Source organism: Myxocyprinus asiaticus, chromosome 3 (assembly GCF_019703515.2).
Source record: "Myxocyprinus asiaticus isolate MX2 ecotype Aquarium Trade chromosome 3, UBuf_Myxa_2, whole genome shotgun sequence".
Lineage (NCBI taxonomy): Eukaryota > Metazoa > Chordata > Actinopteri > Cypriniformes > Catostomidae > Myxocyprinus > Myxocyprinus asiaticus.
Window position 1 is genome coordinate 41,549,776 of NC_059346.1, and position 23,656 is coordinate 41,573,431.

The window sequence follows — 23,656 nt, forward strand, 5'->3', positions numbered from 1 at the left end:
CTGTCTTTTGTCTGATGATGTTCTATTTTAGCACTCCATCTCAAATAGAAGTATGCAGACAAACAAGGATCAATGTCTCCATCTTGTGGTCATAATCTCATAGTTTCATAAGTACCAATATGAAATTCTCTGAGCAATTAAACATTGCACACTGTAACCAAACAAATGACTTATAATTAGATATAAATGAAAGAATATCTTTAAACACAGAAAAAATAAAAACACCCAGACTATACAGAATCAAAAGTGAGTATATTGTTAAACAGGTGCCTGGGTATTAAATCATGGCATTGCGAGGTATTAGTTTGTTCATTCTCCAAGAGGCACTAAATATTATGTATAGCACTGCTCATTTTGCATGGATTCAAGAACGGATTCCTGAGCAGAAATATAGTGCACATATACAAGCTCACTTCAATTGTAAATTCATATACACACTGGTAAAATACAATTTATCATGGTCATGTTCACACAAACGCATTCTTCTCTTCTGTACAAGATACTTCTTAATTAAATGGAAACGACATTTCAGTATATAAATGATTTAAGTAACGAAAACAGTCATACAAAGTAGCATCTTTGTAGTTTGGCAACATAAATGAGTGACTTGATTTCAGTCATTCTCAAAGTTCCTTAAACATCCTGTCTCATAAACCCACAAAATGTGATATTTTCACATTTGAACACTAAAGAGGCCATTACATTAGCTTAAACTAAGGCAGTGGCTTACTGAAGAAAGAAAAATCAGCATTTGGCTGACCACAAACCACCTACTGCCCTTCAAGACACACTGACATCTCTGGTTCTAAATTACTAATAGGAATAAAGCAAAGCCATTGGGCAGTTTGCAATATTAAAGATAATTACTAGTATGGAGGCAGTGTGATGGAAGTAAACCAAATAAAAATAAACATTCAGGCATCTTTCAGTGAAGGCTAGTCATCTTTCTTTCACGTGACTGTCACTAAAAGAGATTATGATTCTTATGCTCATTAGTATTGCACTTTAACCATATACACAACACATTTCACTCTTGGCTTATAGAATAATAGAATGTCGTTTGCTTCCATGCTGTGCTACATCAATATCTCATGCAGAGACTGCCATAGAAAACAAGTCAACAGTATGCTACTACATTTTAACCTTGTCTTTCATTGACACTAACAAATAGCTGGCGCTTCAAAGACACTTAACTTGCAATGTATTATATTTTTAAAAGTGATTCAAAGTGTAAATATGTCAGCTTTATGGCAGCCACATTCTTATAGTTGAGTGCATAAGTTGGCATCCCCCTTTTGTCTCATTAGTTTACACGGCCCTTTAAGAATTTATAAAATTTAAGAGATAAGATATTTTTTTGTATTTTAGTACTGCCCTTCAGAGGCTACATAACAGATATTTACATACACTCACTGAGAACCTGTGCACCTACTTATTCATGCAATTATCTAATCAGCAATGCATAAAATCATGCAGATATAGGTCAGGAGCTTCAGTTAATGTTCACATCAACCATCAGAATGGGGCCTTAGTGATTTAGACAGTAACATGCTTGTTGGTGCCAGTTGGGCTGGTTTGAGTATTTCTGTAACTGCTGATCTCCTGGGATTTTCATGCACAACAGTCTCTAGAATTTACTCCAAATGATGCCAAAAACAAAAAACATCCAATCGGAAACATCTTGTTAACGGGAGAGGTCAACGGAGAATGGCCAGACTGGTTTGAGCTGACAGAAAGGCTACGGTAACAACATGTCGAACCTTGAGGGGGATGGGCTACAATAGCAAAGACCACATTGGCACTTTATCAGGTCAATAGTGTTCCTAATAAATTACTCAGTGTGTGTATATCCCAAAAGACAAAATAATAACAATTTACACAAATCATCCTGTTCAAAAGTTTACATCCCCTTGGTTCTTAATGTAGTGTGTTGCAATCTTGATCATCAATGAATGTTTGAGCCTTTTGTAATAGTTGTGTATGTGTCCCTTAATTGTCTCAAGTGTCAAAATCTAGATCTCAACATCACATAGCCATTGCTCACAAAGCAGAGACTCATGCACAACTATCAAAAAAGATACAAACAGTCATTGATCATCAAGGAAGCAACACACCATATTAAGAACCAAGGTGATGTAAATGTTTGAAAAGGATAATTTGTGTAAATTCAGCTATTAATTTGTCTTGTGGAATATATGTTATATTTTAAGTAAAATAGCTTTATCAGGGCAGTACTAAAAAACAAAAAAAAATTTATGATCCCTATTTTTTATATATATTTTTAATGATAAACTTCTTTAATGATAAACACCCCCAGATTCTGCAAGGGGGTGCCAATGTAGGCAGTCAACAATATGAGTGTTTTGGGGATCTGAATACATACTATTGAAGAATGCATGGTCTTTGAGTTCAGTAAACCTCAAAAAACACACATGATTACTATACAGATTTAAGAGTTTAGGTTTTTCTACCTTAAAAGGAATATTCCAAGTTAAATACAAGTTAAGGGTTTATTGGCAGCATCTGGCCAACTCATCCTTTAGTTTTTCAAAACAACCAAAAAACATATTGACAGAAATGCACTTTCAGGTCATTGTTGTATATTTTCTCAGTAGACTTCTATTTGAAGTACATACAATATTTTCTGTAGTAATTGACAGCATACTACCGGTGCTTTTGTTAGAGGTTCACTTCCATTAAACCAGGAATATTCCTTTAAAATATGAAATTACTCATTAAAAATATGGCAATATCAATTATTATTGTTTTTATGACAAGTTATTGGATGCAGCACAATACATTTTTCTTACCAAGTTAAACCCTCACCAACACAACCCCTATTCTTGGACTAAAATGCCAAATGAACACTACAAGACTGTCAGCCTGTGTATAGCAAACGTGTGTAGGCTTTATCCAATGTTAAAATTATTTCTTGTATCCCAGCTTCATACGTTTTCAACTATAAATAAGTTTTCCTGTACCTCAACTGGTAGAGAATGGCGCTAGCAACACCAAGATCATGGGTTCAATTCCCATGCAGGGAACATGCAAACCGATGCAATGTATTTCTTGAATGCACTGTAAGTCGCTTTGGATAAAAGCATCTGCCAAAATGCATATATGTAAATAAATCAACTATATGTAAGCCATGTGTAGGTCACTTTCTCCTAAAAGTGTAACACTATGGTGCTATCAAAACGTTCTCTGTTTGTTTGAGCAGCCCATCCAGTCTGACACAACAACATTGACTAAATCAATTGTGTTAGTTTGAGGTGGGACTACCTGTTTGTTCAACCAATTCAAGACTAGTTTTCTGGTATCATAGGAATTACAAACTACATATTTAAAACCTCTTTTTTGGTTTCTGTACTTTTGTTGCACAGTTTACGCAAATAATCACAGACTAGGTGCTTCAATTACAAGATCACTCTCACCCCCTTCTATTCACAGTGTGTCTCACAAGTGCGCACTAGAAGAACATCAGTTATATGCTACGATTTGGGGTATGAAGCTAGCTGCAGACTTTAAACATGAAAAGGCATGAAGCTTCAGTCTTGTTGTGTGCACTTGGCTTAACAGTTCCTGTATATCATTACCACACTGTATTGCTCAGTGTTTTAGTGTGCTCAATATCGAGGTGTGCTGTGACAGATACGGTTGCATAGTAGTCTTCATCTTAACTACTAACAGGCACTTCGGGAGTTGGAGGCTCGAAGTGCAAGGCTGGCAATGGTCTTCACCACACATGTGGAAGCTCTGTGGCAAGTACCGGCATTAGCGATATAGTTGGAAGCTAACCGATGAAGCCGTTTGCTCCCGAAAGTGTGATAATGGCCAGGCATGACCAGGTCAACCTCGTCTTTATCAACCATCTCCAGCAGCCTTTCACAGCTGCACACATAGTCGCTGATCCTACTGTAGGGCAGCCAATCAATCATGGATCCATCATAGACCACATCACCACTAAAGAGCATCTTGCTCTCCTTGTCATGGAGACAGATGCTTCCTCTGGAATGACCTGGCATGTGGAGAACAGTAAGCTGCCGGTCCCCAAGATTGATGACATCACCTGGGAACATAAGGAGGAAAAAGGAAACACTATAGGAACTGGATATTGTCAGCACATTGCAGCAATGACACAGCAGTTGCTGTATCAACTGATGCACATATTATAAAACAGAGGGATTTCAGTGAGGCATGTAATGTGAAAGAATTATTACAGTTTAGATTTCCTCATTCAGACTTGGCCCAATCAAATATGTTGCATTACGAGGTAGAGTAGTAATTCATTCTTCCACAACTATTACAGCAAATCTCTATTTGAGATTAGCTGCTAACTGTAACACACAATAGCTTATTTTGTTGATACTGTAAACAGGCATCTACAAAGAGACATAAAAAGGGAAAATAAGGTTAAACTCAAACATGGTCTAATTATCACAGATGAATCAACAATGTTCCTACACATTTTGAGCAATGAATTTACATGACTTTTCCAGTCATTCATGATTACTGGATAAGGATTAAAAAATATATGTTATAGAGATTGCACTCATAAAGCATAATTTCTTGCTAATCAAATCTATGATTTATGAGCATAACTCAAAAACATTTATATTCACTGTAGAAATGTTCATGATTTTCCCATGACTTCTTAAAGCTGATGTAACTATTGGTGTTAAAATACTTTCTCCTATCCCATCTTAATCTGCAGAGACAACTATTAGTGTGTTTTTGTTGCACTATGAAAATGCTCTGTTTGTTTTGAGCAACCCGCTTAACAACATTACTTAACCAATAGCATGAGTTGGGGGTGGGACTATCTCTTTGACCAACGGCAGACGGGAAACGTAATCAGAAAGCTGTTTTGGAACCAAAGTTTATTTTTGCATTTCCGTTTGGTGGGGCGAGTGTCCCGGACATTACATACTTCAGCATTAAAGACTTCCTTACTTTCTATGACAGTGGAAACCATAGAAATCTATAGGTAGATACCTTATTAGAAGCTGTATCTATGGACTGCGATACTTCGGCGTGTCCGCTATATTTGATAGATCAAGAGCTGTCCGTCAACACACAAATCTAAATTGACAGATACGGTCTGCAAAAGTCTATTGTCTTTTCCAATCCAACTTTCAGATTATCAGATTTTCCACAAACATTGGCCAATATTTTAGATGATATAAAAAATCCTAACTTCACGTAGCAAAAAGCAAATAAAGTTCTCGAAAAATGAATGTATCATGGCAAACATACTGTAAATTAGCCCCCAGTCAGTCAATTCATTACATGATGAACTGTTTTCACACAAAAGCAGTTTATGCAGTGGTCTGAGGCTTCTTCTCCTACATTCAAACAGCTCTCCTTGTTGACCGTTCCAAGATGGCGCTGCGGTTGACGTATCCGAACCAGCCGAATGAGGCATTTACGTATGTACATCTATATAGTGGAAACACTGATGATTCTAACAGTAATATGCCATCTCTACATCTGAAATTACTGATCTTCAAGGAATATTCCTGGTTCAATACAAGTTAAGCTCAATCGACAGCATTTGTGACATAATGTTGATTACCACAAGAAATACATTTACGTGTCCCACATTTTCTTAAAAAAAAAAAAAAAAAAAAAAAAAAGCAACAAAAAAAAAAGCACTTACAATGGAAGTGAATGGGGCCAATTTTTGGTACGATTAAAAGGCAGAAATGTGAATCTTATAATTTTATAAATTCACTTACATTCATTCTTCTGTCAAAACGTGTGTGATACTCAAGCAGTAAAGTTGTTAAATTGGCGTTTACCAGGATTACAGGGTTTTTTACGTCCTCATGGCAACTAAGTTTTAAAAATGGCTATATTCACACAGAATAGGTTAGTAAGTGATTTTATCACACTAAATTCATTTACACACATATTGTTTACATCTTGTGGCTATACTTTGAAACAGTGAGTATTTTAACGTTTACAGATTGGCTCCATTCACTTCCATTGATTTTGTGCTTTTTTTTTTTTTTTTAAAGAAAAAGAGGGCCAAGTCGAAATGAATTTTTGTGTTAATCAACATTATGCCACAAATGCTGTTGATTCATTTTAACTCGTATTGAGCCCGGAATATTCCTTTTTTAGATACATTTGATGTAATATGATATTCGGATCAACCAACTGCAACTCACTCCGTAGTAGTCTGTTCAGTGAAAAGAATAAGGGGAGGGGTAATTTGTGTGTGTGTGTGTGGTCAGGGGAGCTTAACTCTGAATTTGTTGGGTTTCTGCCAACCGTGCACTACAATTGTCTATCTCCACCATCAGGGAGATTATAAAGCCACATTATACAGTGGGCTTGGTTTTCACAAACCACTGACATGCCTCTGGTGAGTCCATCATGATTTGATTTGTTTCGATCTCCTCAAAGATATTATGCAAGGCTGCTCAGGATGAAGTCATGCAATTCAATGCACTTTTGGGGAACATTTTATGTTTGATCCAAAACTTGCTGCACAATGGATGCACAAAGAATAATAAATACACCGAGATTAATACACCTGCATATTCAATGCAAACAGTTTCATGGCCTACCTTCTTGTAATATGTGAGTGGGCGTGACGGCCTTCACTCGGTACTGTCTCGCTCTCCAGCCAGGTGCTGGGTTCTCCACGATCTCGCGGTCAGATAGCCATGTCACTGTCTCGAAGTTATCTCCGTTAGCCAGAGCATCCACCTCCGCCTTGTGCACGCCCACCTGTTGAAACTGATGCAGCCCACCCGAATGGTCGAAATGCACATGCGTGCCGATAGCTAACAGAGGGTTCTTTCGCTTCGAATCGTCCCCTAACAGCCCTTTGGTGTTGATGTATTCAGGCAGGCTGCGTAACCCCAGCCCGGTATCTATGACGACGTCCTGATGGGACCCGCGTATGAGCCAAATATTCGCCCTGTTCCCCGATTCATAAAAGCGCTCCTGGATCCAAAACACACCGTTTTCCAGCGATTTATGCGCGTACCAGTCAGTAGCAGACATCCCAAATACATTCAATTGGTTGTTATTGCAGAGAAGGAAATATGTATGGCCGTTAACCTATACATTCGATTTCAATTATAGCTGTATTAGCCACAGAAAGGACGTGTACACCCTACGCCGCAAGCGGAACGTGACGTTTGACGTGTCGAACGACTCGCAATACTATTGGTTAAATTGGCAATAAGCACCGCCTACCTTATGCATATTAATAGTTAAAGAGAGATCAATCTGAATTCTTCACAGGTGCTCATTTGTATTGAGTAAATGCGGAATTAGAACAAGGTAAGGAAATGCGCTAAATCATATTTGTCTGTATGTAACTGTTTTAAATATTCCGGGTTCAATACAAACTAAGCTCAGTCGACAGCATTCGTGGCATAATGTTGATTACCACACAAATTTATTTTGACGTGCCCCTCCTTTTCTTTGAAAGAAAAAAAAAAAAAAATCTTGTTTTCATTGAGGCACATACAATGGAAGTGAATGGGGCCAATTTTTGGAGTGTTTAAAGGCAGAAATGTGAAGCTTATCAATTTATAAAAATGTTTATATTAAATCTTCTGTTAAAACTAAAGTATCATTTGAGATGAAAAGTTATTAAAATCATTTTTACAGTTGTTTTGGGGTTTGTTTACATCGTCATGGCAATAAAGTTATTGCCAATTTTACAACTTACACAGAAAAGTTTAGTAAGTGATTTATTTTTATCTCACTAAAATCATGTTAACACGCATATTGTTTATATATTGTGGCTATACTTTTGAAAGAGTATTTTAATGTTTATGGATTCGCCCCATTCACTTCCATTGTAAGTGCCTCACTGAAACCCAGATTTTTATTTTTATTTTTCACAGAAAATGAGGGGAAAGTAAAAATAAATTGTTGTGGTAATCATTATTTTGCCACAAATTCTGTTGATTGAGCTTAATTTTTATTAAACTTGGAATATGCCTTTAATAGCAGTGCAACTAGCCAGGAATGCATTTTAAACATTTAAAGAACCTAAAGATACCTCTGAAAATTAATGTACGAAAAAATTATAAAAAAAAAAATAAAAAAAAGAGAAACCTTTTTAGGGTTAACAGATCCTCCCACATCCAAACAGGAATATTTGATTGACCAATATGGCTGGGAAGGGCAGAGGTATAGCATCATTCACCTTCCATGTTGAGGCCCTAGGCATCACCAGAGGGTCCATGCCTGAAACTCAGAGAGGACCCAAACCACTCTTCCCAGTGAGCCATTCTGATCCTTTTCTCTTTTTCTTGGTTTATTGGCACTTTAAGGTAAGTAAGGTTAGATGGTGATTGTCCAGTTAAATATCAGGGATGGCCGGGCAGGGTCCAGCAATCATTTTGTGGTGGTACATTGTCGGGAGGTGCGGGGGGTTGTTTGTATCGAAACACTAACTAAATTGTGCCCAAGACAAAAAAAATGACCAAAACGGCAATTGCGAGTGGGGTGGCCAATGGGGTGGCCAGGCTTCCGTCCGTTGTGGCCACAGTCACCCCCTAGCTCCGCCCCTGTTAAATATGTCCCAACTTTTGCATTCTTGAGGTTTTTTGGAGACAAGCATTGTCCCACATATGACATAATTGTATCCTCCGTTCCAGCAAATTGAATATAAACCAGGGCCTCTGAAAGCTGGAGAAGATGAAGACTATATGAGAGCTTTGAAACAAGAGATGAGAGGTCGAATGAAAGACCTCCCTTTTAACATTAAACCCCACTCAGGAAAGTGTGGTGAGTAGTAGCCTTTATTTAATTTAAGTAACACACAATATGCTATTGCTTCCTATTAGGGTTCTTAAGATTACCGAGGTAATCACATTGTAAAATTAGATGAGGAGAAAGAGCACTGGGGGCAATGTTGTGTTTGATGCTGCCTATAAGGCATTAAATCTATGAGTCCAAGTTTAAGTAAAATGGTATTACATGGTTTTAACTTCCTTATAGAAATGACCTTTATACCATGTGGTGCTGTGCTACAAGAATGATAGACTTCAATCATAATTTTTGCTTGAATTCTGTAAAAAACCGGATTTAATTTTAGAAAGTGTTTGTTCTCACCAATATAATTTGCAGATGTGGAGAGGTACAAGGAAAAATATGCAAAGGAAATTAAAAAAATCGAGGCTGACGATTGGACCCCAGGTATTACAGGTACCACTTACAAATACACTGAAAATCGCCTGAAAGATTGCAGATACATTATGATGGAGCTGCCTTGTAGATTGGAACCATCTTCCAAAAGAGCTGAAGCCACAGAGGAAGATAATTAGAAAGAAAACGGGTAAATTCACAAAACACCAGTATCATTCTCGCTATAAACTGCATATTTGATCAACCGGTGAACAACTTAATATTTACAGATTCTAAGAAATCCAAAAAGATCTCAAGTAAAGACAAGGAAGATGTGCTGAGTAAACTGAATGTAAGTTTTTATATTTTTCATCATGCCATATTTATCACAATTAAAGCTGCTCCTCTTCTTGATTTGCTGCAAACAGATGAATTTGGAATGCGCTGTCTCACCTCAGCTTGTTTTTTAGGAACTTGAGAAAAAGGGAGATGCAAAATCAGATGAGGAGGATGAGGCAAAGGGAGAGAAGAAAGCAGATGAGGAAGAGGAGGAACAGGAAATCGAAGGAGACTATGATGAAGAAGAGCTTGAAGAGGTAAAAGCTATGTGACTTAAGGAATATTCTTGGTTTCATAAAGCAATAAGGCATGAAAGGCTGTGCTATATTGTGAATATAGTCATGACTGAAGGTCGTTGTTAGGCAGGACGCAGAGTGCCTTATTGCTATTATACAATGGTCAGCACATAATAAAAAATATTAATGACACAAATGTTATATATTGTAAGTAAAATAATTAAATACCCTCCTTCCACCAGAAAATACAGTCCCTGGCAGTAAACAGTAAACAGAACTTTGCTAGGCAACAAGAATAACTATCAGCTATGGGTGCTGCAGAGTGATGCAAACAAGTTCCATTAAGAGGTTAGAGCTGTGCTTTATCATGAATAAAGCACGACTGTTGACAAATCAGCATCCAGGACTGGAACTATCAGTTTTATAATACTATTTAAAACACTATTGACAGCATCTGTGGTATGCTATCGATTAACACAGAAAATAATTTTACTAGTCCCTCAGTTTGAAAAAACAAAGAAAACGTGTACTTGCGACATCACGAAAAAAAAAAGTTTAAATTAGTTGTATGTGCCTGTCTACTCAACTATAACTATAACACTTAAAATATTACATGTGCAAGCATGAGACTGGTGAAAAAGAATTGGTACCAACATTCAGTATGTTTACATGCAGTTATAATCGAGCTATAGCAAGTTATTGCATAGTTGAACTACAGTCTTCATCTGTTTGCCCAAATATACATGCCACAATTCATACTGGAATATTTGAAGGAAGGACATCAGCTGAAAAAGTGTTAGTAATACATGTCACACATCACCTCTGTCTTTCGAAGCATATGTGCAACACAGAGGCTGATTGTGGTCCGGTTTACATGTATACATGCTGGATGAAGCCGAGCTACACTCGCATTAGCTAGGTCTGTTAGTCCAACTTTGTAAAAATCAGACTATTATGATTTCAGTCGGCTTAATGTGTATACATGACAGTTTAGAGAGACAAATTATTGGTTTAGTCTGACTGAAATCAAACTGTTAAAGTGCATTAAAACATACTGAATGTCTGTGCAAAGCTTTCAACTCATGCCACGACTATTTAAAGCCAGTAAAACTGGCAACAGTCAAATGATAGCAAATGTGAGTATCTATTAGTAAAGCACTTTTTATTTTAATGGTGTAAAACTCCACCCACCAAAATTACATTGATCACTAAAAAGTAGTCCCACCTCGAAAGGACAATTGGCAACTTTACAGATAAACTAAATATTTTTTTTTAATTATTTTTTTCTGAAATCATTTAAATGCTATAACAAAATTCAAATTTCTGCTTTTAAAACGTCCGGTGCATTTGCTCCATAGACTTCCATTGTAGTGCATTACTATTCTCACATTTTCTCCAAATATAAACTGAGGAACAAGTCAAATGTTATTTTCTGTGGTTATCAACAGCATGCAACAGATAGAGCTGAAGTTCTATTTAACCCGAAAAATTCCTTTAAATCTGACATTATCAGTGAAGCATACAGCCCAGTATTTGCTTGCACATATATCTCTGTTTTCAGCATCATGCTCATGTTTGGACAACAACGAATGTTCTTACATGCCCCTGGGGTTCAGCTTAATTCCAGAGAAGTAAAAGCACTATCCAAAAAGTCTTACTACACAATCAAATTCTTTTTGCAGGAAAACGACTACATAGCAAGCTACTTTGAAGATGGTGATGATTTTGGAGCAGGAAGTGATGACAACATGGATGAAGCCACTTACTAGCAACCAAAAAAATTTCATTCGGCTTGCACTAAATAAAATTAAAAAAAAAAACAGTTCTCCATCATTACATTTATGTATTACAGAACCACTATAGAGAAATAGTGATTATAGGGGGAAAAAAAACAACAACAAAAAAACAACTTCTACAACTTGTCTTCTAAGTGCACAATGTTTTATAAATATAAAGATAACAGTGATCCAGTGTTGGGTAAGTTACTTAAAAATAGTAATCCAATACAAGTTACTAATTTATCTAAAATTCTAATCAGATGAATTACTTCATTGAAAAACTAATCACATTACTAATTACTTTTAACTTTCTAAAACACTTTTCCACTCAACAATGTCTAATTCTTACTTGTTCATTGTTACAATTCATACAGAGCTCCTCACATTTCTCTTTCCCAATGACTCGTTACAGGGCCATAATTCATGTATTCTACTGTACATAGATATTAGAAATAAGCATAACCCTATAATGTACTTAAAAGTAACAAAGTCAGTAACTAATCTGATTACAAGAATTGAAAATGTAATGCAGTACACTACTTTTTTGACTAAAGAAATCTGATTAAGTTATTTCTTTGTAATTGGATTACACCCAACACTGATGATGTATAAATTGGATAGTTCATAGGCTTGATGGCTAAACATTCTTAAGGCTAAACAATGTAAAAGTTCATTAAAATAATTAGGAGATTCAGATACTAAAATATAATTCCTTTATTTTCAACCTGCGTCTACAGGATGAAGGCACATACTGTTCAAAAGTAATCACTGTACTCCATGTTTCATAGAAATGTTTACAGCTCTGCTACTGGACTTGAATTGAGAACATGTGTTAGAAAAATTTACAAATCACTACTGTGCTCCTGCTAGAGGAAAATCAGGATCCCATTATTGTGGTCTTCACTAGGCCAAGTTTTTTTTTTTTTTTAAGCAGGTTAAAATTTTAACCCGGCAACATTGTTACGATCCATTGCAATACTGATTCTGGATTCTACTTTTCCTAAAATAAATGATTGTTTATTTCCCTGACAACCAGACAGTGGCAGCAAATGTCTTTGACAATATATCATCTGTTTGCCCTTGCAGAAAACTTTTAGCTTAATAGATGTACTAAGCAATAAACTGGCTCATTAGTGACTGACACACAACAAAACCAGCATCCAACTGTGCAAAATGCATCAAGGAAAAATGCAAACAGGATTGGAATCATCACTCAATCCTCTGCACTAAGTTCAATTTTCATCATTAAAATGTGTTTTCACTTCTAGTAATTTCCTTTAGTGTCTCAAAATGAATCCCTTAGAGCTTGTCATTATGATCCAAGTGCCTTTATGTTTCTTCTTCATGCTTCACTGCAGGTCCATGATCAATAACTGGCTGTAGGTTAGAGTTTAGGTGAGAGGCAGCACTGGCCTTTGGTAAAATAATAGGCTCGACAAAGGCTGGCTGTGTGGGTCCAGGCCTAATAGAGTCTATGGTTGTGTGGTGTCTAACATCTGCTTTCATCAGAACCTCATAATACAACAGGTAAAAAACAGGTGTAACAATGCCCACGACCAGCATGATGGCCACTGCAGTCCACCATCTCATTCCCCAGTCAGCCCCATAGTACGGGTCTTTCTTTTGGGTCGGCCGGCGCTCGGGGTCACCTAAAAGCGGCTGTTCCAGCAAGGAGACTACCTCGCTCAGACTGCTTCTGGAAGGGGATGAAGACTTGACAAGAAGTTGAATGTCCTTGTCCTTCTCCTGCAGGAAGCACTCCACGCTGTCGACAGATGAGGAAGAGGATAAAGAGTCCAAGGAAGCTCCGGAAACTGGGATCTCTGCATTTCTGCGAGTGCCACCGGGCGAGCTAGTTTTGAGAGGAGCAGTATTGTGGGTTTCTGTGAAAGAGCTAAACTTTCTCACAGGGATCCTTATGGACCGCAGCGCAAAAAAGTCCTGCTCGGTTAGAAGATTGTTGGCTCGCTTTATGTCTGCAACCTGTTATACAAACATGAAAAACATCTGTAAAAAAAGAGTCCTGAAATACACCTTACATGATGCTGGGTGGTATGACAGTATATATAGTGCAATGGAAGAAATGTCAACCAATAAAGATTTTGCTATACCGTGGTAGAAATAATTATTCATTGGCAGGTCTGTTTTCGTTATTTGCGTGTGAGAGCTAAGAAACACAGAATAATGCAAAAAGGCAGAATGAGACGCAAACAAGTCTAGGTGTAAAGCAAAGCAGTTTAGTTTACATTTTCTAAGCAACTTGCCACATAAATACAGAATTCAACTGGTGTGCAGTCACAGGTGTGTGTGTATAGTGTGGCTATTTTGCAACCAATTTGAATGTGGCTCATCCAATCAGAATTTAGAATTAGTTTTACTTATGTTAGTCTTATGTTTTAAAGGGTCATTAAACCCCAAAACACATTAGAGGAGGAGGGCGCCAAGTTGCCCAATCGCGGAAGACAGATAATGGAAGAGACAGGGGCGGCAGAGAGAGCGTGAGAGAGAAACACGCAGCAGTGTTCGTGTGTGTGTTTATATTGTGATGTTATGCTTTCAGTTCAGCATTTGTGTTAAAGTCTTGTTGAATGTGGCTCCTCCTTTCCTTGACGAACAGAGCCTTTACACACATTTTTTGAGATGTTAACAGATATGTTTGCACATCATCGAAAACAATTACAGCACTCATTTTTTAAGGGTAACCATTTCGTTCTTCCGGTTTAAAAATAAAACTTAAAGCAAAGTCATAAAATATAATGAATATGCGTAAACTCTGAGTTGTAATTGGTAGTAAAGTACACTAAAGCGTAATTCGAGGTTTCCTATACATCGTGCGAAAGTTACTGTGATTTAAGCACAACTGACACGCTGTCATCAAGACAACGAAGTTAAAATACTGGATGGCTTGAAACAGACAAGGTTATTAAGCGATTTTATCACACTAAGAGTCATGTTAATACTTATTATGTTAAAGTATTGCACCTATACTTTTGAAAGTGTGTAGTTAATGTTTTCTGTATTGGACTCCTTTAATTATGTTCCTTACTGAATGCAATTTTTTTTTTATTCCAAAAAATAAATAAATAAATTGTCATGCTTGACCCAATACTCTTTTTACATATTTTCACACCACTTGCATAATCCTTTTTTTTTCTAGTCTGAGGTTTGAACAACTGGTGCTGAACTGGGGGGATTAAGTTAGGCCGGAGGTGTCCCCGACCTGAATCCGGCTTTGGGGGTATGTGACGAGGAGGAGGGCGTGGCCGGGCCATGAGGATGCATACCCGGCCATACCGCCCACCCATAAGTGACAAATAAGCATTGAAACAGCAAAAAGAAAAGTTGCAAGGGCACAAAAATGAAACCCAGACTTACAGTGCAGAAATATTGCAGAGAAATACTGATCAACGTATCTCCCTCTTTTATATCCCTTATCAAATAGACAATATCATCCTTGCGATCTGTAGAGGGTCGCCTGCGATGCCTCTCCCTGCCTCTGGAACGCAGTTCAAAGGTCTCGCCATCTTCCTCCGAGTATTCGGTCTCTGAGTTGTTCCCATAAGTGTACATATAACCACCTGTGGGTGGCTGCACTGTGGTTGCAAACTGGAAACCATTGTGCTGGTTCCTTCCAGTCATTTTTCACTGCAAAAAGAACAATAGGCAATAGATGAATGACATTTGTTTTATATAGGTGTACTTTATCTAATTAAGGCAGTGTGTTTGATGGTGTTGAGGCCATCAGTTTCCTCTTACTTTGGCAGGTTAAACAAAAATATTCAAAAATCTAAGGCTACTAAAACATATACGTGTAGGCTAACTGACACAAAATAGTTATGGGAGGTTGACATGACCTGCGGTGTGAAATACTACACTGAATCTGAAACTACTTTAAACATAATATGCACGTTTTTTTTATTATTATTATGCACGCAGTTTCATCACCTCATGTTAACTGATAAACTACATGGAATATTTGAACTTAAACATTAAGTTGTCACAACGCAGGACCATTTAAAATTATCTAGTGAAAGTATACAGTTGATTAAAAATGGTGACCAATCACAGCACCAAAAATATTCAATTTTCACACATTCACATAAATGTAAACCAAAAATATTAAGGTTGATAAAACCTGTGTATATTATCTAGCATTGTAGCCTTTCAAATCTGCTCTGCTCTCATGCATTACAGCTAACACTACTGACAGGAGAAAACATTGACCCTTGGCCGTTATCAGAAGCTATTTTAGGGATTTGTTTATTTTTCCTGATGAATTTATCTTGAAAGTGTGAAAATATTAACTAGCGTCTCCTGTGAACAGTATTTAACACGCGCAGGTCGCTCTGACTAGCAGCTACACCTATATTAGCATGTAAACATGACCTAAACAAGACAGCTTTACACTTACAGACAACAAATAAACAGCGAAATCTGACCAAACCGTTTTAGTGCCGCATAATAAACACTGAGGTGAAGTGGTTAAGCTTATTAGCTCAGTTAGCATGTTTTTTCAGCCAACGTTACACAACACGACAACTAAAATCACACATTAGTGTCTTTACAGTCTAATATAACCAATCTAAAAGCATGTACCGCTAAAACAAATTATAACGTAAACTATCTTGACATCTTAATCAGCAAACAGTGTCACTGGATTTGTGCTATTGACGCTTAGCAAACTTTATATCAACAGATGTACACAGTCAGCTTGCTCGATTTAAAATAAATAAATAAATAAATTAAACCCAAAGTTATTAAGCTTTTTCATTTCAGATAGCTGCGGTTTACCAGAAAAACTGAGGGCGGTCCGCTTGTCTTCAGTGATTAGGCCATTCTCGTGTTTCCTCTGTGTGCCACATTACCTCAGCTGATTACTGAGAGAGACGCCACGTCAACACTGAGCCAGCGTGAGGACGCACTCACGTTCTGACGTCATCAGCATATCTTTATTCTGCCGCTCTCTGAACAGCACAACTGTATTTCTCTCTTTCTCGTTTTCTAATCATTATCATCATCATCGCCCAGCGCTCTCTCTCTCTCTCTCTATTAATCTTCATCATTATTATTTTGGTAACACTTTACAATAAGGTTCCATTTTTAACATTATGTAGCATGAACTAACAATGGACAATATACAGCATGTATTAACCTCGGTAAAAGGAATATTCCGGATCCAATACAAGTTAAGTTCAGTCGACAGTATCTGTGACATAATGTTGATTACCACAAATATATATTTCGACTCGTTTCTCCTTTTCTGTAAAAAAGGTTTCATTGAGGCATTTACAATAGAAGTGAATGGGGCCAATTTTTGGAGAGTTTTTTAAACACAGAAATGTGAAGCTTATAATTTTATAAAAGCACTTGCATAAATTCTTCTGTTAAAATGCATGTATTATTTGAGCTGTAAAGTTGTTTAAACATCATTTTTACTGTCGTTTTAGGGTTTTTGTGTTTATGGCGTTACATCGTCATGGTAATGAAGTTGTAAAATTGCTTATAGCTTTACACAGGAAAGGTTAGCAAGTGATTTTATCACACTAAAAATCATGTTAACACACAATTGTTTAAATTTTTTGTGGCAATACTTTTGAAACAGCAAGTATTTTAATGTTTAATTTTGTTTTATTTTTATTTATTTATTTATTTTAATGAGGGACGAGTCAAAATAAATTTTTGTGGCACAACCAAACAACATTAATCAAAATTGTGCCAAAAATACTGCTTGTATTGGTCCTGGAATATTCCTTACATGTTCATTGCAACATACATTTTAAAAATCAAACGTTATATATGATAACATTAGTTAATGCGCTACGAACTAACAATGAACTAGCCTAATAGTATTATTAACTAGCCTAATATTAATTAATAAATGCTGTATAAATATATATTTTTCATTGTAAGTTCATGATACCTAATGCATGAACTAATGTTAACAAATGGAAACTTATTGTAAAGTGTTACTGTATATATATATATATATATATATATATATATATATATATATATATATATATATATATATATATATATATATCTCATGCAAATACATTTAGTTTATACATTTTGCATTTGAGTCAAATTTATTGAGGTCTAGTATTCATGAATAATAATAATAATAATAAAACATGACTATATTATATATTATTATACACTCATATTTTTTAACTGAATAGATGTTATAACAACAATCACATGATTTTAAGGTTCCCCACCTCCAAAATCTCAATTTTACCCTTGCATTCAAGACAAAACATTTTATTAAATGGCATCTACTACCAACTGTAAATGTTCACACTCGATACAAAATCTTCCAGATTAATAAATGGTTATTATTGTTGTTTATACAGATGCCAGTAGGCTACTCAAACTCAGCCAAAAAAAGAAACGTCCTCTCACTTTCATCTGCTTTTATTTTCAGCAAAATTAACATGTGTAAATATTTGTATGAACATAAAAAGATTCAACAACTAAGACATAAACTGAACAAGTTTCACAGACATGTGACTAACAGAAATTGAATAATGTGTCCCTGAACAAAGGGGACAAAAGTAACAGTCAGTATCTGGTGTGGCCACCAGCTGCATTAAGTACTGCAGTGCATCTCCTCCTCATGGACTGCACCAGATTTGCCAGTTCTTGCTGTGAGACATTACCCCACTCTTCCAACAAGGCACTTGCAAGTTCCCGGACATTTCTGGGGGGAATGGCCCTAGCCCTCACCCTCTAATCTAACAGGTCCCTGGCGTGCTCAATGGGATTGAGATCCGGGCTCTTCGCTGGTCATGGCAGAACACTGATGTTCCTGTCTTGCAGGAAATCATGCACAGAACGAACAGTATGGCATTGTCATGCTGGAGGGTCATGTCAGGATGAGCCTGCGGGAAGGGTACCACATGAGGGAGGAGGATGTCTTCCCTGTAATGCACAGCGTTGAGATTGCCTGCAATGACAACAAGCTCAGTCCGATGATGCTATGACACACCACCCCAGACCATGACAGACCCTCCACCTCCAAATCGATCCCGCTCCAGAGTACAGGCCTCAGTGTAACGCTCATTCCTTCGAAGACAAACGTGAGTCCAACCATCACCCCTGGTGAGACAAAACCGTGACTTGTCAGTGAAGAGCACTTTTTGCCAGTCCTGTCTGGTCCAGCGAAGGTGGGTTTGTGCCCATAGGTGACCTTGTTGCCAGTGATGTCTGGTAAGGACCTGCCTTACAACAGGCCTACAAGCCCTCAGTCCAGCCTCTCTCAGCCTTTTGTAGACAGTCTGAGCACTGATGGAGGGATTGTGCGTTCCTGGTGCAACTCAGGCAGTTGTTGTTGCCATCCTGTACCTGTCCTGCAGGTGTGATATTCGGATGTACCGATCCTGTGCAGGTGTTGTTACACGTGGTCTGCCACTGCGAGGACGATCAGCTGTCCTTCCTGTCTTCCTGTAGCGCTGTCTTAGGCATCTCACAGTACGGACATTACAATTTATTGCCCTGGCCACATCTGCAGTCCTCATGCCTCCATGCAGCATGCCTAAGGCACGATCACGCAGATGAGCAGGGACCCTGGGCATCTTTCTTTTGGTGTTTTTCAGAGTCAGTAGAAAGGTCTCTTTAGTGTCTGTAAGCTGTTAGTGTCTTAACGACCGTTCCACAGGTGCATGTTCATTAATTGTTTATGGTTCATTGAACAAGCATGGAAAACATTGTTTAAACACTTTACAATAAAGATCTGTAAAGTTATTTGGATTTTTACAAAATTATCTTTAAAATAGTCTCCTGAAAAAGGGACGTTTCTTTTTTGCTGAGTTTATTAATAATTATTTTAGCAACTCAATATTAGGCTACAGCAAACAAATATGCATGATTTATTTTAAATCGTAACAGCAAATTAAATATGATGTAGTAAGCACTCTTTGCTAACACAGCAAAAGAAAAAAAGAAACGAAACCATTTAGACCTGCATACGCTGTTAAAAGTGGTCCCGCACCTACAGTAGGCTATAAGCTCATGTCATGCAGTTGATTTAAAGTTTTGCAAATAAAAATAAAATCCAGTGGAGTCTTCTTCACAAGCTCAAGGAATGATGATGAAACTATTTTCAGTCATCTCCATGCTGGATCGTTTCAAGTTTGATTGGGTGCTTATGGCTATCGATTTAAATGTGAATGGATGCAATTAAAAAGAAAGTTACAAATGTGGTTACACTCATTTTAATGCAACTGCAATCAAATAAATATGTATTAATGTAAGAACTGCACCACGCTATTTTATATTTGTTTTAAAACGTTAAATTCTTTCAGAAATAAAGACTCATGAATCATGCGATTTACATTTTATATTGAATTTGTCCACGGCCACTGATCTAGAGTCAGCTTTCCCTTCCTGCTAGTAATTAAAGTTTGTAGGCTATATGAGGTGTAGTAATTGAAACAGTTCACTGGCCAGGGGAAGGCTAATGGCACTTTTCCATTGCACGTTACGGTTCGACTCGACTTGACTCTGCTCGCTTTACTTTTCTGAGCTTGCTTTTCCACTGCAGTTTAGTGCCGCCTCAACGTGGGTGGGATTATAGGCTGATCGTCATAGTTACGCCGCCTCTACTGCCGTGACATCATCTTAAACGCGACACAAACATTACTGACCATAAACAATAACACGACCGCTAGCTGTTAGCTACTAGCTCATTCTGCTGCATAAAGCATTTGTTGCATGGTGATTTTACACAAGTGTAACAGTTAAATTGGCCTGGTTGTTTTAGAAGCAAGCTTTCCAGTAGCTGGTCAACTAAATAAAGTGGAGCTTTCAAGCAGAATATAGAGTTAACGTAACAAAATCTACCATCCATTTTTTTTTTCACTTTTCCCTACACTGTTGGTAGGTCTGGTGGTAGCCGTGTGCAGCCAACAGCTAAGACACTTCCTGAAAGACTTTTTGATTTTGCGTTGTTTTGTTCGTCGCTAACGAGAGGAACGTCTGCACCTCATTTACTGACCACGCCGTGGTTTTGCGCACAGCCATTTCTTTTTACAATTTGAAAGTCGCGTGAACAAATGATATTGCTTTTGCTGTTGCTAACTTTAAAACTAGCGTGTTGATGTCCCATGTCGCAAATCCAGTGACGATTCTGTCTGACTAATCAGTGATCTACAGGGTTTTCACATCACATTTAGTATCGGCTCGGCTCGCTTGGAACCTCCACTGAGGTGGTACTAAAAAAATGATCAGGTACCAGGTACTATCCACAGTGGAAAACTCCCAAAAAGCTAGCAGAGTCGAGCTGAGTCGAGCTGTACCATGCAGTGGAAAAGCCCTATAAGCCTCGCCCAGCCTTCCACATGCTCTGCCTGTGATTTACTCCAATATGTCTTCTCTCTCTCTCTCTCTCTCTCTCTCTCTCTCTCTCTCTCTCTCTCTCTCGCACACAGGCTACAGAATGGCATCCTAATTATAGCCTAATTATGGCTACGAGCATTAAATATATTATGAGTTCATACTGTATTCAAATATATCCACCTCAAGTAGCCTGCCCTAAACCATGGCTAATATATTAAATGAGCTCATGAAAGTCTTGTCTAATCATGGGTTTCCCAATCATCAAAGGGAACTGCAGCGGTGTGCCACAGGCTGATTTTAGAAATGTTTATTATTTGCCATCCTCCCCATAATGTCCCCGGTTGAGGAAGACGATCGCTGGGTGGAGCTGTTTCCTCGATCTGTCCAGCCTGCCTAATGAGGCAGTAAGATTAGTGCAGACAAGACAAGGATCTCTCCAGGTCAACTAGTTAAGACGGGACAAGCGCTTAGCGGACTGCATGGCAGCGTATTTGGAGCTTCTTACGCACTCATCAATTCACGCATGGACCGGAGAGTTCAGGCAGCGTCCTAAAATAAAACTCACTGTTATCCAAACGGATTGAGCTGTTGCGTTTTTAGTGCAACTTATTTTGGGCAGCTCCGTTGTCCCCGCAGGAACAGTGGAAGCGAGAGGCAGCGCGTTGGTGACAATGCATTTATCATCCTATTGACGGACACATGAAAGCAGCACCGACCGGTTAATTTTACCCCAGACCCTTTGCCATTTGCCTTGGAGTGTTATTTTAACAAAGTGTTAGGTAAGTAACGTATTTATCATATTACACATCCATCACGTGTTTTTAAACCATTGTGTGTGTGTGTGTGTAACATATTGATAGGCGAAAGCGATATACTCAGTTTTTCATAGTTCAAACTGCACGAGATAGTCTTCCTCACACTTTTAATGTTTTCTTGACACTTTTGGGCGTAACAACAGGTCATCCCTTCACTATAACAGACACGTTGAATAACACGAGATTTCAGATAATTCTCTTTGAAATGTTCATTTCCCAATTTCACAGTATGGGTTGTCGTGTAGTTTTATGTCCATATATTTACTCATATCAGGCTGCTCTGTAGGCGCGTGTTGCTGCGGAAAATTACTTTCCCCGCGTGCACTGAAAATAATGTCTATCAGTAGTATTAAGGGTCGTTCACACCGAAATTGTTTTTGTGTCCGCCTGCACTCTTTTCCAATTATTTTTCTACGTAAACATGCGCTAGACGGACGTCTTGCGCCGCTTTCAGCTGTTTTTTCAGCGTCTCGCGCAGGAACGCCGCGTAGAAAGTTATAGAAAGCGCCTCTCGAGACACCTGCGTATTGTTTATGCTTTGCGTCTAGCTTTATTTATTTATTTATTTATTTTTAGCGTAAGGACGCGTTCGGTCTGAATGACCCTTCACAGATTTGTTAGTTTGTTTTTCTTTCTCTCATGATGATACATCATTGGAAGTGATGTAGCTACTACGAGTTAAATTGGGTGTGGATGAGAGGCCATTCTCTTGCGCTTCCTGTGAGGATCTTCAGTGCGCTTTGTGTCTCTCCTCCCGCTTCCATTGAGATAAAACTACAGTCGGCGGGGCTCCTCCTCACACAGTGGCTTTGAGATGGGACGCGCTTGCAAAACCTCCTCTTAACCACAACTCAAACGGTGATTTCACTCATCTTTACGCTCACAAGCTTGTGCCAAATTCAGGTGATGTCAGATGAGCACCTTCAGCTAGAGATTTCAAGAGGGCAACATCTCTCTTTGCGGTCCCTACACAGTTTTGTATACGTAACACTCTATGTGGCCTTTAAGATCATGATGCTGGTCATACAATATTACACTTTGGCAAACTAGACAAATTCAGCATGGTTTTGTCCGGTCTTCTTTTTTATTACATTGGCTGATGTTTTCAGTAGTGTGTTTTATACTGTTTCTTGTGCAATTCATTAGGGGCAGCCTTTACTGAATAGACACACTATGGACTCAGTGGATTGAATGATCTTCCTGCACCCCCCTGTATAGAGCTTCAGTTCAGCATCATTCAGTGCATGTGATTTATGGCTAGGTGTAACAGTTGCAGTGGTCGCCCCTGTTTTTGGACCTCCCCTTAAACAGTGTCTTACATGTTGGGAAAACAGAGAGGATGTAACATAAACAGTAAATCCATTGAGATATGTGAAGATCCTGCTCACAGACGGAGCTCTCTGATTGATGTCACAAGGATAAACAGACAGTGGCGATTTCTCATGGCCAGCAAAGCCTTCTCTGCTGGCGTAACGTGCCTAATAAATACATATTTGTTTCATCCTTTCATTCTCATTGACCTTTTTGCCTGTGTATTTTCAATCACTTTCCACTCCTAATTCATCTACAAACGAATAGCAAAAAACAAAAAGTTTATCCAATCAGAGTTTATTCCTCGATGCTTACAAGCAAAGTGTAACAACTGTTTCACAAATCGCATGCACAAAGCTATGCTCCTTAGCTGAAGCAGCGCATGAGTCTGAGCTCCACCCCGTCAGGCCTTCAGAATTTCCACAGAATCCCTCAGCAGTGCAAATGAATGAGCATCTAAAGTCAGATTATCAGATTCATCAGCCAATCAGATTGATTTATATGTTCTTGTGGGTGTGATCTTTAGGATACGTCCCAGTCAAGGCTTTCTAGCTGGCCTTGAGTGACGCAATCACGCTTTAAGTGATGTACGTAATTTGAAATTGAAGAGCGCGAGATGCTGACAAGTCGGCTGTCACTGCTGTTATTGCTGTTGAGAAAGAGATCCTTATGGATTTAAAAACCTGAGATGTTCTGCATGATCGTGCGATTGATTAATTAAACAAGAAAGGAGGGCTGA

At 38.1% G+C, this 23,656-nt stretch overlaps 3 protein-coding genes across 3 annotated transcripts; 1 reads left to right on the forward strand and 2 right to left on the reverse strand.

The window, feature by feature from the left end:
- Positions 1–235: 235 nt before the first annotated feature.
- Positions 236–7,125, reverse strand: LOC127416993 (acyl-coenzyme A thioesterase MBLAC2-like). The gene is made up of 2 exons (XM_051656664.1): positions 6,576–7,125; positions 236–4,069 (listed from the first exon to the last, which is right to left on the reverse strand). Exons 1-2 carry the CDS (start codon positions 7,015–7,017, stop codon positions 3,684–3,686), a joined length of 828 nt encoding a protein of 275 aa, XP_051512624.1. The 5' UTR covers positions 7,018–7,125; the 3' UTR covers positions 236–3,683.
- A 137-nt stretch (positions 7,126–7,262) lies between these two features.
- On the forward strand, positions 7,263–12,041 carry LOC127417002 (DNA-directed RNA polymerase III subunit RPC7-like). The gene is made up of 8 exons (XM_051656673.1): positions 7,263–7,299; positions 8,123–8,252; positions 8,631–8,760; positions 9,103–9,171; positions 9,251–9,310; positions 9,390–9,451; positions 9,570–9,695; positions 11,357–12,041. The coding sequence occupies exons 2-8, from the start codon at positions 8,142–8,144 to the stop codon at positions 11,441–11,443; spliced, it is 645 nt and encodes a 214-aa protein (XP_051512633.1). The 5' UTR covers positions 7,263–7,299; positions 8,123–8,141; the 3' UTR covers positions 11,444–12,041.
- A 110-nt stretch (positions 12,042–12,151) lies between these two features.
- LOC127416986 (lysM and putative peptidoglycan-binding domain-containing protein 3-like) lies at positions 12,152–16,351 on the reverse strand. The gene is made up of 3 exons (XM_051656653.1): positions 16,244–16,351; positions 14,828–15,097; positions 12,152–13,435 (listed from the first exon to the last, which is right to left on the reverse strand). The coding sequence occupies exons 2-3, from the start codon at positions 15,089–15,091 to the stop codon at positions 12,782–12,784; spliced, it is 918 nt and encodes a 305-aa protein (XP_051512613.1). The 5' UTR covers positions 15,092–15,097; positions 16,244–16,351; the 3' UTR covers positions 12,152–12,781.
- Between the last annotated feature and the right edge of the window lie 7,305 nt (positions 16,352–23,656).